Consider the following 18,370-nt stretch of genomic DNA (forward strand, 5'->3'; position numbering starts at 1 on the left):
GAAAATGTTCAAATCTGACAATCTTTAGCATTTGTAGCATAAAAATTGCCTTTGCGATCTGCTTGCAATAAGGTTTTCTCTTTTAACCAAATCAATAATTTTATTAAACTCTATTTACTATATAAATAAGATGTTTATTTATTTATCTTCATTGTATTCATTTAAAATTAACTTCCTTGAAGTTATAAACAAAATTATTATACGCTTCAATTTATTCTTTACAAATCGATTTATCAAACTACGACTGGGCATGAAACGAATGATATAAGACGCAACAGAGTAAATAGTTCACGGTATGCGCTGCAAATTTGTGTGATAGGTTTTAAACTTCAGCTCTTCACTAATGCTTAAAATAGGTACCGTAAAACGGGGTGAATAGAAACAATTTTCAACTTTGTCCTAAAAATTTGTAGCGAATAACTTGTTATTTTTATTGTCAGGTTGTTTTATATCATGTCCGGCGCCATGAAGAAAAAGTTAAAACCATATTTGTCCAAAAATATGCATAGTTTTACGATATTTCATTAAAAAAATGGTCAATTTCTATTCACCCAGCGATAGGGGTGAATCGAAACGACCAAAGGGGTGAATGGAAAAATTGTGTTTTAAAACGTTTTTTCAGTTAACAATATTGTATCTTTATATATAAATATACACCTAAAGAGATAAACACTCCAAACAACTCATTAGAAAAGAAATTCCACTTTAAAACCAAAGTTTTGAAAAAAATGTATGGACCATTAAGGCATTCGAGGACGGTTGACTTTGAAGCAATTTTTTGGGTATAAATATCAATTTAAACATTTAAACAATTATGACACCGCAGAGAAGTAATATCGACGAGTAATCATTTCAAATTTGAACAAAATTCTTAAACGAGGAGTACTCAAACATTGGGCTTGAAAACTTTCCTGATTTTTTTTCTATTCACCCCGCGAATTCTATTCACCCCGTTTTACGGTATCTACTTTTTGTTCCGTCATAAACATCACATCATACGCACTTTTTTTGTCATTGGCAACATCGAACGAATTTGACAATCCTTCAATCGAGCACTGCGCTTAGCGCAAATAAAAAAGCAATTTTGTTGCGTATTTCTGCTGTGAAACAAAATGACTTCGGTGGTGAGGGCTGGGCATTTAGCCCCTTATTTCAAGGCGAGCTCTTCCGTGGTTTCCAACGGGCTTAAACCTCTCGTAGTTGTGCCCACACCTTCTGACAAGGTGCTCATTCATCCCCTGCCCAAAACTTCGACGGTGCAGTCTATGCACGGATCTTTGCCAATCCAGGGTTTGAAGCCTAAAGTGAACGGTCGTGGTGAGTTATTTGTGTGCTGATTTTGCTTTTTAGATGAATTTTTATGGGAAATTACGACGAATAATGTTACATAACCACTTGTCACTTCCAGTGCCAACTCAAGTTCGTTTCGCGCATACCGACATCGCGTACCCTGATTTCTCTGCGTACCGTCGCAAGGAGACCCAGGACCCTACGTCCAAGAACAATGAGAGTGTCGATGGACGCCAGTCCTTCACCTACCTTATTGCTGGAGGTTAGTAGTACAATTTTTTCACTAAAGAGAGCAGAACTTTTGACATTAGATTACAGTTTATGTAATTGTATGTTTTGAATCATTTATTATACCTATCTACTTTATATAGTAGTTTATATGTCTTATTTGCATTATAAACAAACATTGGCAGTATATACATAAGTAGTTCTACACTAGATTGTATTTATAGGTATTTATTTCTAAATAAGATTGCCATTGACCTTGAATCCTTTATGTAAAGCGTTCCAGCAAATATAGAACACATTTACACAATAATATGACAATAAAACATGGCTTTATAACTATTACTTATTGCACAACTTGTAACAATAGCTCTTAATTTTTATTATTTAATTACATTAATAACTCATTAGTAGAACATAGATATATAAATATTTGCAGCTTAATCAGAACAAAAATATGTGTTTTTAGAATAGTTCTAATGAAAAATCTAATCTATTACAAAGCTAATGACTCTAATCCATTAACAAGTTATTAACAAATACTAGAAAATGACCTACTTTTAATTACAGTGCCTCAAAGGACTGCTTTCACTTACATTGTGTGCTTACTACTTTAAAAACTACTATCAAAACAATAATTATAAGCTATCTATTATTGGATGACAAACTAAGCAAAATTAATAAGGTCAAAGGACACAATAGTGTAAATATTAGTACATTTAATTATTAACTCATAATACAACTTTGAAACTAACCCTCTTATTCATAAACACACTATAAACCTATTTTAGTTAAAACACTACTATAATATGTTTTTTCTTTTTTATTTTGCTAATGAGTGAAAGAAACAGAACACTATAAGCCTTTCATAAGTTCCTTTTATAAATAAGAGGGTAACTCTGTAACACTTTCCTTTTCTAAGCAGCATTAGTTCATTACGGATAAACATGCTGTCTATGATTTGCTTATAGCGTTGAGGACAACTTGTCTTGTCGCTCTGAAAGTTTTACAATTTTACAGATACAATACAAACACTATAACACTATTCTTTATGGATTGAGCTGTGATAATCATAACCATTGTTATATAGATTAAATTAAAATTATAGTTAATAAGTCTCACCATCATTATCTGACAATGGCCAGTGTAACCAAGGTACCTATATGTGTGTCTACCATGTTATATACATACTTGACTTGTTCATACACAGGCACAGAACTACAAAATCATTTCTCATGACCAAGCGGGTAGACCAAGACTGCTTGTTTCCTACAAACTTAATTAGTTTATTTCCTAATACACATACACCTTGTTGTACATACTGTAAAGATTGCCACCACATCTATATTTTCATTTAAAGTATTGTTATTCTATTCTCTCTGTGTTAGTTATTTATACTAAATATGTTTCTCTATTTTCCGCAGCTGGTGGTATCGCCGGCGCGTACGCCGCGAAGTCCGTCGTGACACAGTTCGTGTCATCAATGGCCGCCGCCGCTGATGTGTTGGCTCTGGCCAAGATTGAGATCAAACTGTCTGAGATCCCCGAGGGCAAGTCTGTCACCTTCAAGTGGCGTGGAAAGCCCCTGTTCATCAGGCACAGGTGAGTTACAATGAATTTCAAATGTTACAGACTTCTGCAAATACTGATTTACATACATACATTCATACATGAAGTCACATCTTCCCATAGTGGCAGACAGAGACCAGAGAATGCCACTTTATATGATCCTTGCAACTTTCTCTTGCCTCATTCGAATCAATACATTTTTTCATACAGGACTGCGAGGTTCAAATACTATGCGCCTGATTTTTTTGCAAGACATCACCTTATACTAATTTATTACTGACTTTTCTAACGTTTTTGAATTTAGAAATTTTTGCTAACTAGATGTAAGGTTTTTTTTGTAGCTAGTCTGTTAAACTTCCAGAGATTTTTATTGTTTAAGAATTGATGAAGATGAATAAATGTTTGCCTATTAAAACTTTTTTAGGCCTTTGAGGAGTAAATCAAATTGTTCGATACAAATAATCATATTATTATATTAATGTCATGACATCACGTCACTTTGCGACTCATCATGTTGTATGCATAGTATTAGAGTTATTCGAGTGATAGATTGAAAGTGTGCAATTAGATTAAACTCATTATCTGGATTAATGTGAAGAGAAGCCTATTGTGAAGAGGTTTCCTCATTTGAGCAAACATATAAAAACAAGTGTCAATTGTCAGTATACTATTTTTATCCCATAGTCAGGGTAGGTTACTTTGGCCTTATTATTTAACAATTAGTTTGGTTCCTTAGTTATGCTACACACAATTCCGTTCGGCACGTTGGATTCGGCAATATATACGAACAACAAAACCGGCTCGACTCACATTTTCGGCTTGGTTTTGCCGCGCGTCTAGACCAATTAATGCCGAACCGAATATGTGTGTAGCAAGCCATACATATAAAATGTGAAAATCACTATAGTCAGAGAGTATTAGAATACATTTGTAGTTTTTGATATAATGTTTCTATTGCACAATAAGATCAATATTAAGAAAATATACTAAAATTTAACATTTCTCAACAGGACCGACGCCGAGATCTCCACAGAGCAGGCAGTGCCCGTCGACCAGCTCCGTGACCCACAGCACGACAACCAGCGTACACAGAACCCTAAATGGTTGGTCGTCATTGGCGTATGCACCCACTTGGGTTGCGTGCCCGTAGCCAACGCGGGTGACTTCGGCGGCTACTACTGCCCCTGCCACGGCTCCCACTACGACGCTTCAGGCCGTATCCGCAAAGGACCTGCACCACTGAACCTCGAAGTCCCCCCACACAATTTCGTCGAAGATGGTCTACTAGTCGTAGGCTAAAATATTTATTAGACAATTTATTTATTAAGGACAATGTAAATCAATAGATCCAACATCAATAAATGTGATTACTGTTACCATTGTTTTATTTTTATCGAAAATACAATTTGATGTAGCAGCTAATTCTTTGGCTGATAGATGTAATTCGATTCAGCTTTAAACAGAGATTAATAGAATTATGTTGTCATTGGCGGAGGTATTTAATTTGCAATTCATATAAATAAATGTAGTTTTCTACTTCAATTGTTTTATTTTCACATAATTAACTCTCGGTTTCCGATTACATTTAGCGGTAGTTTATATAATCAACAGCGTTTAAACTCATATATAAATACATTAAAAACGCGAACAGACAAACTACCACTAAATGTTCCTCAGAAACCGGGGGTAAATAATTAATTAGTACTTTTTCATGACAGTTGTGCTAGTATACTTAACTATTAAAACAACATATCACCCGGCTGAGTCAATCAAATCGTTAAAATATAAGGTTAATTAATTTTATTGCTCAAATCGTGGTATTATTGGTTAATACACTGTCTCTGCAAAAGTAAACACACAATAAGAATAGATGCAGTTTGAGATTTTGTAAAGTCATTGTTTACTTTGTTCATCTTGATACTATAAATGCACCATGCTTAAATGAATGAGTGCCAATAGTACAATAATATCTTCTATCTAAATTACGGATGAGCTGAGTTCGCTTGCAACATAAGACTATAGTTTTCGGTCGTGGCCGATAGATGGCACTTAGCTTCATTTACGAGGAATATTCTAAATTCCCCTTCCTTCTCTTTAGCCGGTAGGTATCCGATTAGTAGTTTGGCTTTAATATTTTCTAACGCAGGTAATGTACCTAGCATAGACATATTCAGATAGTATCCAAATTCAGGTTCGAGTTGCAGGTAGCATAGAAAGAAGCTTGTTGTTTTGGGTAAAATAAGATAACCAAATAACGATTTGTATTTTATGTTTATTTAAGTATGGTTTTGTTTCATCATCGATTATTTCCACTTAAAGTACTTAATTTCTTTAAACAGTTACGATCTAAGTAACATCTAACAGACTACTAAATTACACATTTACAAGTTATAATAACTGGGCTTTATACAATGATTAATAATTAATAATAAAAAATAAATTTTGAAATACAATTTAAATTCAGTTAAAAATACTACTGACGCAAAAGAAAAATTATATTCTGCCAAAAATGTCAAAATGTTAGGCCATCTTCAGTGTTACCAGTACAATATTTATTATTAACTTAAAAATAACTAAATTAACGGAGGGAATGTAAGAGTTAAGGGAAAACCCAGTTTTTAAGTATGATGATTAATTACATTGAAAATAGTTCTACTCTTTTATTAAGAACAGCTACTTTTTACTCTAGACATCTATATTTACACGAGTACTAGATAGTGGGTATATTTCGCGAAATAATTTAGTTAAATCTAAATAATATTAAAGCTAAGTTTGCAACTGTTGGAATAATAATACAGTAAATTGGCGGTGGTATTGCCGTTCTTAATTTTTGACACAAACGCTTTACATCAAATTACGTTATGGCAATATTTTTATAATTTTGAAGACTACAAAAAGCATTATAATTTATCTTGTTTACTGTTAATAGCTTGCCTCAATAAGCACACATTCTTCCTTCACTGTTTTTTAGTGAAGGGCAGTCCTGCAGGTCGATTATTATTATTATTCCCACTGTGTAAAACTAGGCATAGTATGAATATGAATGGAGTAACTAATGTTTCCACAATCATACACCTCATACAAACAATCAGACTTAATAAAGCTGGTTGCATACTGTCGACTGAACTGTCAAACGCAATTTCATATCACGAATTACTGAAGAACAGAAAAAACAAAAATTCTTTACAAAAATAATCCTTCAAAATACAGTTTTATCAAAAGCACGCAACCGGTTTAGAGGAAATAATTTCAGATTTTTTTTTTATTATTTTGTGTTTTTATGTAATGAACCAAAGGAAAAATAGATATAACTTAAATAACAAAAAATATGGTCTTGTTCTGTACTCATAGGTAGGCACATAGGATTTTTCACACACAATGTCGTGACATTTTGCGATTAAACGCACATGCGATTATCGTTCTTTAGTCACTGATAAAATCTTTTTTTCTCGATTGGTATGGCACAGTAAACTTAACTTATTGAAAACACAATTGCTCTGAATGTCACACATATTATGTATTTAAAAGGCAATCAATCAATTTCATGTCGGATCCACACAAAGATTATTTCATCAATGTCTATAAAATTATTTAACTCATGAGTTTACAAAAATATCAAAAAATTTAATGCGGACATAATTAATGTCAAAAATATTCACAAATAATTCTATTGTGTGATCCTGACTTTAGTCTGGAGAATATTTTGCGTCAGGGGTCTACGGAGAGTACATATTAAGTCAAATTGTAGAAAACTTTATTGGAAAATGCCAAATTATATTGACAATTAAACATTTTACTACCTTTTTTATAAATACAATGTAGACTTGACTTTATATTTTTTCTACAATTTGACTAATTCTTGCTATTGTTTGATGATAACACAGATTCTAAGAGATTTCATAACATTTATACAATATAATTTAGTTTTATACAACAACATTCATAGTACAATATTATATTTTTGAACACACAATTATTTTTTAAATTTCACATTGAAATTGTAGACATATTAAAACATTCTATAATTCGGAGAAAAATATAAATATATCTATTATTAAGTGACAAAATATTTAGTAAATTTCTGGAATATAACATTATTTTTTATTAAATTTATGAATATACTATGAGTATCTCTGATAATGTAGGATAAATATTTTTAATAATTTAATGACTTTATGATTTTTGTGCGATAAAATAATAAAAGTGGTAGTAACGTCTGTCAAAGATTACAGTATTGTCAAAGTTCATTTTGTCATAACAAAATGTATGGTCCACATACGAAACACAACATAGACTCTACACAACCTTGGAAGCTCGATTCTTGAACCTTTTTTGTATCGACTTGGATAAATTTGAGCCGACTTGGATAAATAATGAGTTGACTTCGATAACACTCGCGACGTCAATGATGTGCTGATGACATATCCTTATAATTATTGACTATTGATATATTTTATTAGTTAATGTCATTGAGTATTGTTATTTACAGATGATTAATGTTATTAGGATCTAGATAGAATAAAAATACAAAACAAAGATGGTCTGTAAATAAATTGTATAATATTATTTCATTATTGGTTGAGATTAATGTTAGTAGAAAATAATGTGTAAATTCAAAATAATTATGAGGTAAATTTGATCAAGTATGATAGATTCATTTAATTAATCCTATAGGAAATGAATAGGAGATAGATGAGAACATGCTATGTTAGTATGTTGGTTCATAACTTAGTCCTTCCAATATTTGTCTTATGTTGTGTCGCAGTAGAAATACGAACAGATCAACTTAGTATCTCCACTGAGTAGTTTGCACCAGGTATAGACCGCCACCGTATGGTGCAAGCGACCACATCCAGGTAAGTACACCAACTGTCGACATGACACGATAATAGTGAGCGCACTTGAGAACTATTTGGAGACCCGCACTTATAAAGTTTCAAAATATTAGATAGTTTTTGTTGGGTATACACAGTAAGCACTAAGTAAGGTACTCGGGTAAAGTATATAGGATCTGCACTACTCACACTATCACAATATTGTTGTGGATGCACAAGGTAAATGTTTTGGTATCGCTCGTAAACACTGATTTCCCGAAGGTTGTACCAATCGTTGGGATTAGGTCGCAACTGGGGAGCCCTTAAATAATCAACGGTATTTGCGCCAAGTTGACCAAAGGTTGGCTCCAAGATGATTGTCTCAAATACTAGACAGATGGCATCAAATAACTTGACAGTTATCCAATTGTACCAATATTTGCATCATATCAGTTGACATGTCCAGTTGTACTAATATTCGACCGATATTTGCATCAAATCAGTTGACATAATATCCATTTGTACCAATATTTGCACCAAGCTGCTCACAATCGTCCAATAGTATGTTGTTGCGTTAGTTGGCGTGTTACTGGAGCGTGTGCCGCGAGCACTAACAGTCGGCGGTGTAGACGGGCGCCAGGTCGAGCGTGAGGTGTCTGAGCGCGCGGTCGCGCGACGCCGAGCGCGAGGCGCGCGACGACTTGATGATCTGCAGCACCATGGCCTTGCAGTCGTGACACACTGCCATCTGCACGCCGCGGAGGCGTTCCGCTGCCGTCACGCCGGTGGTGCTGCGCCCGTACCTCGCCCTGGAAGAAGTTATGCAAGGATTAGACTATGATGTTTATTTGTTTGTTCAATTATTTATTCATCTAGAGATTCGATAACAAACATAAACAAGACAAAGAGTATTTTACTAAGGTATGAGGTTAGATTTCGATTAACTGAGTAAATTCAGCTGCCTTGGCCAGCTTTTTCGTCAAGAGTGAAATGACAAAAAGTTACTTAAACGACTAAGGACTACGTAACCTGAAAACAACCACTCGACATCAGCTATAGTATGATGTCAGTACATCTAAACTCTAAGATCCACTGCCATCACATGAACAACAAACAAAAATCTGTTCATAATACAAACCTGCGATCTAACGTAGAAGGAGGAGTATTAACAAGCGACATAGCCTGCGGTCCCTCCACACTGCGTGACATACAGTCGGCGGGCACGGACAGCGTGTCGCTGAAGCCGAGCGCCGAGCCGCCGCGCGAGCCCGGCGCCGAGTGCGCGGAGTTGCCGGTCGCGGTCGGCCGAGTGCCGGTGCCGCGCCGCGTCCGCGCCGGACTGCTCGGGGCACTGCCTACGCTGTTTTCTACCATGCTCTGTGGAAAAAAGTAAATAATGAGAGATACTTTTAAGGTGCTTGGTAGATAGGTAGGTACATACATTACCGTTAACCTACGTTACGTAAGTGGATTAGCACTGTTACCTATCGTTCGCAAGCTTTGAATTTATGGATAACAGTAGCGCTACCATGAGTTGGTAACTATAGTCTCCCGGAGACACTGTAGTTCTCGTAAAACTCGAACAGCGCCTCTAGCGGGTAGTTAAGGTACCAAAATTGCTACCATGGGTCGCCATATTTAATAACGTGTAGTTAAATTAAACAACAGTGAATGTAGATTGGCTTTGTCGTTCATTCTTTCCCTATTTGAGCCCACTGTTGTAGTTGCGTTCTCACGTTAACTACTCTAGTTTTTAACTACGCCAACTCATGGTAGGGCTACAGATACCTACTTATAACTGATATATTAAAAAGGCAAAAGTGAATTAATGTCTTATTCGCACGAGAGAAATTTCTGATTTTTTTTATGGCTGTACTAAACGCAACACTGGCGCTTTTTTACACTTAGTCCCTAAAAAGTTTTAGAGCCAAATCAACAAAAATGATATTTAAATAAACTTTAATATAGGTAAATGCAACGATCACATATTTACATAAGTACGTAATAAGAACAAACTTCCCACACTATAAGTACGATCAGTAAACGTGTGGTGATATAGCGGTGCGTCGTAAACGATCAGCCATTCGCGGCCATGTCCGCAATCTGCGGTCACTCACGGCACCGCTCAATCATCGAGTACGGGAAATGAAGCCATCTGATGCATTATCATCTTGATGCACAATATTAAGAGCTATTTCCTTTGATATAAGCATAAAGTGGCGCTATTGGATAATATTATGGAAAAGTAATATTGTGGCAGTATTGGAATCTAAACGACTACTGCAAAACAATTATTTGGATAGGAATAAGATCTCTTGCTTAATCTAAAATATTCGATTTTTTTCCCAATCAATCAAATCAATTATTCATTTAGGTCAAATTACACTTATGATAGTCTAGGTATAGTTAATAACTGAATCTACAAACATCTCGGAAAAGGGGTAGAGCGTTGAGAAGAGAAAGAAACTTTTATCCAAGCTCAATGTCAAATTAACTATCTTTATTAGATTACTTAATTTATCAGATCAGAGCTATCTACTTTAATACCGCCTGTACCTTTTTGTAATTATTTTATTCGTAGAGAAATCACTAAATAACCAGTCCGACTAATAGCTATATGTTCCAAAACAGTCATAATATTACTACTTGGTACTTACCGAGTATTCAGGAGAGACGAGCCTTGACATGAGACTCCTCGGGAAGGAGGAGTGCGCCTCGTCCTCCGGCGATGGCAGCAGTGAAGGACTCAGCAGTACCACGGGCACGTGAGCAAAGTGCTCAGTGGGAATCCTCATCTACAACAAACACATAGTTTAAGCTTTGATCGAAACATCTCAATTGGTTTGCCTTTTTTTGTTTTTTGTTCCTTACGCTTAACACTATATACATTTGTAATTTTATAGTAGTTGGTTAGAATCAAAGAGATCTATTATATATTTCCTTTAAACTCCAGCTTTTCAAATCTACAAATCAGGGAGATAAACATGCCTACTCGAGACAAACCATTTAAAAAATTCAATTCTACTCAAATATATAAACTTACCTTTGAACAACACTTTTGACAGACAGTCTTTTTGCACAGTTTGCATTTCTGACCCCACGGGCCGAAAATGCCGAATCTGGTCTTCAAACATAAGAAGCATACCTGAGGACAAACAAAATAAATTACATAAGCATCGTAAAACGTACAAAATTTCATATTATTTTCATTTGTCTTTTTTAAATTAAAATGTATCACAAGCAGTCTCTCGTTCTTTTTATTATTACCTTTTTTATTTAATTAAATGTTCATTTAAAAATCCTCATAAAATTTAATAAAACCAAACATTAAACATTAATCTTGAAGAAAACCTGTTTTTCACAGAAGAAAATGATGTAGATGTTTCAATGAAATGGCACTTATTTTCATAATTAAAGGTACGAGATACGTATTAGAGCACCATATTTTTTGAAGACAGATTTATATTTAAGTTCTGATCCAGAGAGAGACCAGAGTATACATGAAAAAACACAAGATGAAGACAGAAACATATATGTCTAGATTTTGGCTTTTACAAACGCACAAGTTTAAGATAAAGAAGAATTTAAAAAACTGTACCAATACTCAATAGTATAAAACTCACCCTTCTCTTTTCAACGTCTTCCTTGACCCTGCCTTCGACAGGCAGAACCTCCAGTTCAGCCTTCGTCAGTACAGACCTGATGTGGACTATCTCTTCCAAAGTCAGAGACAACCGGTCGTCAGACATTATGGCGTCCTGCCACTGTTTCTGAAATTGAAATGATATATTTAATTTTAAGTATTAATGTAAATTTTTAACCCCAGTTACTTAGGCATGCTTCAATTTATCTAATCTACTGAATAAGTGATAGTGCTGATTTCTATTTCAGTTAGGCACACATTAGAAATTTTGTATAGTCTGACGACTTTGCCGCTTATACCAGAGCAGACTTTTATTATAACATGATTAAATGATTACGTTTAAGATCTGACGACTCTTTCGATGTTATTACTATTTGGAGGTGCGCGAGTCGCTTACATCAACAAATTGAAATATTGTTTAACTAACGTGAAATAATAACAAATATTGTAAATATGACTTTACTCCTTTTAATTAATGAACTTATGACGACGACATTAATATTTAAAATAGAACGATTGATCAAATACATCAGAAACCAATAGGACGTATGTCAGACATTAACAAATATTTACGAAATAAACAAATTATTTAATTGAATATAGAGTGTCGCTTTCCTTTTAAGTCCAAGAGGTTTCTGATAGAACTGCAATATTTCATTAAAATGTCACTAGTCGTTGTGCAATCTGAAACCGCTAACATTTAGTCACAGAGCTGACGCATGCAGTGCAGCAAATAGCGTGAAACTAAGCTAACATCGCGATTATCTATGGACACAAGCGTTTCCTGCAAATGTAATCCCGATATGTGTCGTATTATGTAAGTGTTGATAATAGATTTGAAGTCGTAAAACTTTATTGTTGTGTACATTTTCGTGCACTTTGCATTTATTTATTGGTTCTTTTCTTTATGACATAAGTAGGCCGAATCCATACATAAAGTTAGTGTAATTGTGTCGTGTAATATCAATGAGAATAGTTTTACAGTGTCAGTCTTCTTGAAAATATAGTGTAACATGTGTGAAGACAAATAATGTTTCTAGCACACTATAGCTTTTACACTACCACACAGTTTGTTTGAGAGCCACAGGGTAAGACAAAGATAAAATACCTATTGTAATATATCTAAAGTCCCGTTGGCGAAAAGCAACGCGAAATTTACTAAAGTAAACGTTTAAGTTTTAGATCTACTATCCAATTTTTTTTAAACATCGTGATAAAATAAATCAAGAAAAGTTTTGCAATTTTTTCCTTACAGCCCTGTGATCTCAAACACAGTTAATACCTGCACCACCACTCCTTCCGTGAACTAGCTATATTCTACTCACATGCGAGCCATGAGTGGGGCTGCCACTAACCGACTTGATGAGCTCGTCCTGCAGCGAGGAGCGGGACCAGGACAGCTCGTTGAGCGGCCCGTCCGCGTCGCTGCTGGCGAGGGATGCGGCGCCCGCGCATGATGCTCGCGAACCTGGCCTGGTGGACAAATTAAGAAATTAGTAATGTTGGTATGTAAAACACTGCTTTGTTTAAGTAATTTATTGAACGATGGTTAAATAGACAGTAGGTTTTACTACACCGATAGATCAAATTATGGCAAATCTATAATCGATAATAATATCCTAACATCGGTAGTTTTTCATACTGTAGTTAACACATAATTTTTGCAAAATATCACTTATACTTGCTTTAGTTTTTAGGTTTATCAATGTCACTGTTGATAGCGTTAAGAACGAAGCCATTTCACTTTGATATATTATGGTATAAAAATTAATTGCTATTACAAATGCATCTGTAAAATCCAGACCTAATTAACCCGACATTCCGCATCAATGACAAAGATTTTAAATGTCAGCAGTAATTAGTTCCGTTACTATATCGACATCTATGCGATTATTATTAATAGCATAACTGTAACGACCTTACGTTCTAAGCAGAGAAACATAAAACTTGACCTCTTGACATTAGACCTCAGGTGGCAACTTTCGAAAGTCTGCGTGGTTTTATGCGTAGTGCAGTTTTTTGCCCTCAATATTTTTGTCATTGATAAAAAGGTGAGTATCTAGAGCTGTGAAGTGAATCGTTACTTATAAAGACACGATTTAATATACGATACAGTAATACTCCTGAATAACCAAATTCTCAGATATAGTAAGTTTTAAATTCGTGAATTGTATACCATTCTACAGGGCTCGTCAAGTTCTTAATAATTAGCTTTACAAGACAAATTACGGTTTTTTGATTATGATTGATTAAAATGTTTTACATTCATTTTCCTTACACATTGATTGAAATGGATACTGAAGTATTTTTAATTTAGTTAGAAAGAATGACAGAATTGCTGGAAATGTGCAATCCAAAAATTTTACCTAAATTGTCGAGAGATACAGGAAGGGAATTTGCCCAAACTTAGTCTCAATATACCATGTGTCTCCTTACCTTGAATGTGGCAAAGAATGTGCTCCATCGGTGGGTGGGCAGACGGTGTGCGTGACGGTGTGACGTCGCATGGACGCGCGCCGCGACGGACACTGCGTCGCCAGGTCGTATGCTGAGGATATACACCAAGTTTAAAATATTGTCAAGTTAATTAACTAACTTCCCTACAAATCTATTTTAATTGGATAAACGAGAATGGTTGAGTAGAGTTGAGTAGATACTATTTTTGCTAATTAGGTACTGCCGCTTAAACCATTTTGGCTAAACTGTACCATTTATGGAAATTTGGTTTAAGCAACAACAAAAAAATTTAACTTTAGAAAATGTTAAATTTTTGTTCATTCTCGTCGTCAAGATTTGAATTAATTACATAGGACAAGTAAATACCCGTTCAGTAATGACTACTTTAATATTGCCAAAGTTTATTCAAGTCTACTTCTTCAAGGAAAGCTATAATTGAAAATCAACATAAATTAGAGCAATTCCTTGCTTACAAAGGGACGAGTTCAAACAAGAATAAGTTAATATTATGCTTAATTAAAATCGGAATATCAATGATTATAGAAAATCTAAGGCCAGTATCTTTGTTCTTGATGAATATTTGCTTAAAAATAGTTTGTATTAAAACAATTGCAATGAACACAATACAAGTACTAAAAGTTATCTAGAATACATTTTTATAAACATCGATTACAGTGATAATAAAAGATTATTTATTAGTACAAAGTACAAACGTGTTCAGATTTGGAGTGAATTTAGTCTGTTACGTATAAATACGTGGAATTAACCTAAGGTACAAATGACGCTAGTTACATTCAACGAGGCTAATGAAGGATATCTGTGATGAATAATACAATTAAACACTGTTTCCCTTACTTATAAAAATAGTAGATCACTTGCTTAAGAAAGCTAGCTATGGATACTTTTATAGTTTAGCTATTATTTGGTAGAGGCCGTGGCTCAAATGAAACGTATTTTTGTCTAAAATTATGCCATTTGTATGTGAATATTGGCGCTCACTGACAGTTAGAAATATCTAGTGATACAAGTATATTTATTTCTGGACTGCGCCGAAAACAAAATTCTTGTGAATATTAACTGACCAGAACCACAATTGGTTATATTTTCTCTCAGGATAAAAAGAATGTCCTAAACCCTGGTGAACTATCTTCATAAGTAAGGATATCTATACACTAAATGTACTGATAAACAAATAACATTTAAAAGTTGGAAGGGCACGGAGTGACGGAGACGGTAAGACCCTTAATACTGTAAAAACAATGAAAGATGACAGTTGCAAAGCGTTTTCAATAGGAATTATATGCATGATGAAAAGTATCCCAAATCTTGACTTTTTTATAAGACGATAAGGATGGTGAACTATGACGTCATCTTCTACCTTATCAATAAGCCTTAGGTAGACAAGTTCCCATAGGTTTTCAAGTAGAGAGATTTTAATTTTCTATTCTCTTAAGTTAAATTGTGTATATCAGAAACATTTAAAAGACGGTTCGTTTGTTTCAATTTCAAGTTTCTGAAGATGATCATCATGCATATTCCCATCGCAAAAGAAGTTAAGCGGTGTTGTCATGCGACATTTTGTATCATGCTGTCATACATTCGAGGGTCTGGTCGCAGAACTGATGGTACTCGTCGTGAGAGATGCGAGTGCGCGGCGGCGCCCGCGGCGGCTCTTCTGCTGACGTCATCAAACATATCACCACATAGCCAAGGTGTGCATGGAAGGTTGTGTAATACTTTTAATCTCGAATCATAGGGACAATTGAATGTAGACTTTATTTTAGTAAATATAAGGTGTGTTTTAACTTACCGGTTCTCTTCCAAGGTTTTGGTGTTTGTTGCTGAGGGGCGGTGTGCCTTGGGAAAGGTTGGGGCGCGCATACTTCTGGACTGGTACAGGTTTCTGTATCGTCTTCATCTTCATCGTCCTGTGAACAAAATATTTTGGCGTTATTATATTTATTTACACACCAAAGACCAAAAAAGCCACTAGCTACGAACCCTATTAACTTTAGCTTCATTCGTATTTATACATCTTGTCATACAGGATTTTTATTTTTTAATCGTATATGGTTGAGTAGTCAGCCCAGTATCAAAATACACTCAGCGGCAGAAAAAGTGGCCCAAAGCAAAACTACGATAAAACTTTTTAGAATATCAATATATGGTTACTATTTTGGCTATAACTATTAGTTAAACAGTTTATACACAAGTTTAGTTACAATTTACACTAAATAGTCGTAATTTTTAATCAAAAATGGGAAAAATGAAAAAATACAGCTTTTGTCGAAATCGCTTACTGAAAGTTTTTGCAAAAACCTAATTCTGCACCAAAGAAAAAATCTAGTTTATACCGCGTGTTACCTCCTCTAGCATTTATGGTGACCTGAATGCATTCTGGTATGCTTTGGAGGATGTTTTAATTACTTCTTGAAGAACTTTATCCCACACTCTGACTAGAGCGGTTCTTCGCTCACCAAGTGATTCTGGTGGGTTGGGCAGTGCGCATACACTGTTTTTTAGCATGTGCCAGACATGTTCTATGGGGTTGATGTCTGGACTGTGAGCAGGCTAAGCCAGTTTTTGAATCCCGATATCAGCAAGGTGCGATTCCACAACGCGGGCGCTATGAGCGCGCGCATTAAACTGCATTAGAGTTAATCCTCCCGACCAATGAAATCCATAAGTGGTACAACATGGTCTTGGAAGATTTCTTCAATGTACCCGGCTGCTGTTAGGCGCTGATCTACGATGACAAGCTCCGTACGTGCCTCCAAACATACACCTCTCCATACCATAACAGACCTACCTTTGTAACTGACCGTCTGACGTGTTGTGTTGGGAAAAAACCGTCCTTAATGGCGTCTTTACACTCTCTCACGACCATTTGGTGCTCTTAATGCTACTCAGCACTCATCGGTTAACAAGAACTTGCTCCATTGGTCGATAGCCAATTCACATGTTTACGAGCAAACCGTAATCGCGCAACTCGATGGTGTCTCTCGAGTTCTGGTACTCGGGTTGGTCTTCCTGCCTGTAAATTACGTTCTTTTATCTTTCGCCTCATGTTCCGTTCACTAAGAATGACTCCGCGTGCCGCTTGAAGCCTCTAGTGAATCTCAAACGCTGTCAGAAAGCGGTTTCTCAGCACCTTGAGGTTAACAAATCGGTCATCTCTTGCGGATGTACATCGTGTTCGTCCAATTCCTAGTCGCCGCGTGTAGAGACCAGTCTCACGATACCTCCTAATCGCAGACCTTAAAGTGGTACGCGATACATTGAAAAATGCAGCCACCTCTCAATGGTAATGGCCCTGATCGGACAACAAGACCACCTAAGCCACTTGTTCAGCAGTAAGTGGCATCTTCAAATTTTTTCTAAAATCTAAATAGACCAATAATCAATAAAAGTCACAAAGAAAATCGTTTCCGTGCAGCAATATTTCAAAATACAGAATTCAACTGACCTCTCGAATCAACACTGAATTCAGTTCTAACACACATTGTTAGAAAAAGTCATCCGTCACTTAAATTAATCTGAAATTCAACACTTCATAACGCTAAACAGATCACTTCGCAACTACTTACAACAATATATCTTTCATATATTACTTAATTTGTTTACAAATTCACGATAAGCGCTTGGGCCACTTTTTCTGCCGCTGAGTGTAGTTCAAGCCACCCAAGAGTCTAAACAAAACACAATCCTACGATTTTTAAATGCCAGTTCAATTTCGCCGATTTAATTCTGCTTGTATTTTTACTACAAAAACTCAATTTAAATTTCAATCGCTCAAATAAACTTCAAATCGATTAAAGTACTGAGCTTCAGTATCAATACTAGATTCTAATTCCGAATGAAAAACTTAAAAGCCAATCAAAGTTAAAATCACAAGAAGCGAATCTTCAGAATATTACGCAAGAAATTTTCACACATCTTTTATTAAAATAGTCTTTATTATGTACGTGATAAGTGTTAAAATCCGTTGTCAAATAAACCATGAAATCAGATGACATCGGGCTGATTGGATTCACTTTTGTTCAATACGGAACTTTGGTCTCGTGAACAAATTAGATACGTATTATAAAATAGAAGTCTTAGTAACAATAGATTTAAATAAAAATGTAGGAATCTGCGGGTCTTTATAGCACTTCTTTAATATAAAACATGATTAAAGCAATTATCTGAGCCTCACGAAAGAAAAATACAATTAGTCTTGAATCTGTCACGAAAACTAAACATCTCATTTACAATGAACTAATTAATTATCAAAAAACTCGTAATTATAGTTCCTAACATTAAAAATACACACCAATTATTTAAACTAGTTTTTGCAGCTGCCTCTTTTTTTATTAATTTTAAATTTCCCGCG

At 35.1% G+C, this 18,370-nt stretch overlaps 2 protein-coding genes across 6 annotated transcripts in view; one reads left to right on the forward strand and one right to left on the reverse strand.

The window, feature by feature from the left end:
* Nucleotides 1-1,010: 1,010 nt before the first annotated feature.
* Nucleotides 1,011-4,460, forward strand: RFeSP (Rieske iron-sulfur protein). Its single transcript, XM_076136605.1, has 4 exons — nucleotides 1,011-1,317; nucleotides 1,409-1,552; nucleotides 2,940-3,117; nucleotides 4,095-4,460. The coding sequence occupies exons 1-4, from the start codon at nucleotides 1,113-1,115 to the stop codon at nucleotides 4,381-4,383; spliced, it is 816 nt and encodes a 271-aa protein (XP_075992720.1). The 5' UTR covers nucleotides 1,011-1,112; the 3' UTR covers nucleotides 4,384-4,460.
* Nucleotides 4,461-5,336: 876 nt separating this feature from the next.
* The window catches only part of spir (spire type actin nucleation factor), a 224,094-nt gene continuing 211,060 nt past the window's right edge, over nucleotides 5,337-18,370 (reverse strand). For 3 of the 5 annotated variants that reach the window (XM_076136634.1, XM_076136631.1, XM_076136629.1), the window contains 9 exons: nucleotides 15,809-15,926; nucleotides 15,596-15,673; nucleotides 13,978-14,089; nucleotides 12,867-13,014; nucleotides 11,522-11,668; nucleotides 10,942-11,043; nucleotides 10,556-10,693; nucleotides 9,037-9,275; nucleotides 5,337-8,707 (listed from right to left, as the gene is read on the reverse strand). In XM_076136634.1, coding sequence (XP_075992749.1) covers nucleotides 8,509-8,707; nucleotides 9,037-9,275; nucleotides 10,556-10,693; nucleotides 10,942-11,043; nucleotides 11,522-11,668; nucleotides 12,867-13,014; nucleotides 13,978-14,089; nucleotides 15,596-15,673; nucleotides 15,809-15,926 — 1,281 coding nt within the window. In that variant the 3' untranslated portion in view covers nucleotides 5,337-8,508. The remainder of the gene's footprint in view (nucleotides 8,708-9,036; nucleotides 9,276-10,555; nucleotides 10,694-10,941; nucleotides 11,044-11,521; nucleotides 11,669-12,866; nucleotides 13,015-13,977; nucleotides 14,090-15,595; nucleotides 15,674-15,808; nucleotides 15,927-18,370) is intronic. The other 2 variants (XM_076136630.1, XM_076136633.1) reach the window with 2 other exon arrangements.

This window comes from Anticarsia gemmatalis, chromosome 3 (assembly GCF_050436995.1).
Source record: "Anticarsia gemmatalis isolate Benzon Research Colony breed Stoneville strain chromosome 3, ilAntGemm2 primary, whole genome shotgun sequence".
NCBI classification, from domain to species: domain Eukaryota; kingdom Metazoa; phylum Arthropoda; class Insecta; order Lepidoptera; family Erebidae; genus Anticarsia; species Anticarsia gemmatalis.

Bases quoted from the DNA above. Each gene is read 5' to 3' on its own strand.
- RFeSP (XM_076136605.1), top strand. From the start codon at position 1,113: ATGACTTCGGTGGTGAGGGCTGGGCATTTAGCCCCTTATTTCAAGGCG. The intron at 1,553-2,939 runs GTTAGTAGTACA...TATTTTCCGCAG, and splicing joins CACCTACCTTATTGCTGGAG to CTGGTGGTATCGCCGGCGCG. The intron at 3,118-4,094 runs GTGAGTTACAAT...ATTTCTCAACAG, and splicing joins CCCCTGTTCATCAGGCACAG to GACCGACGCCGAGATCTCCA.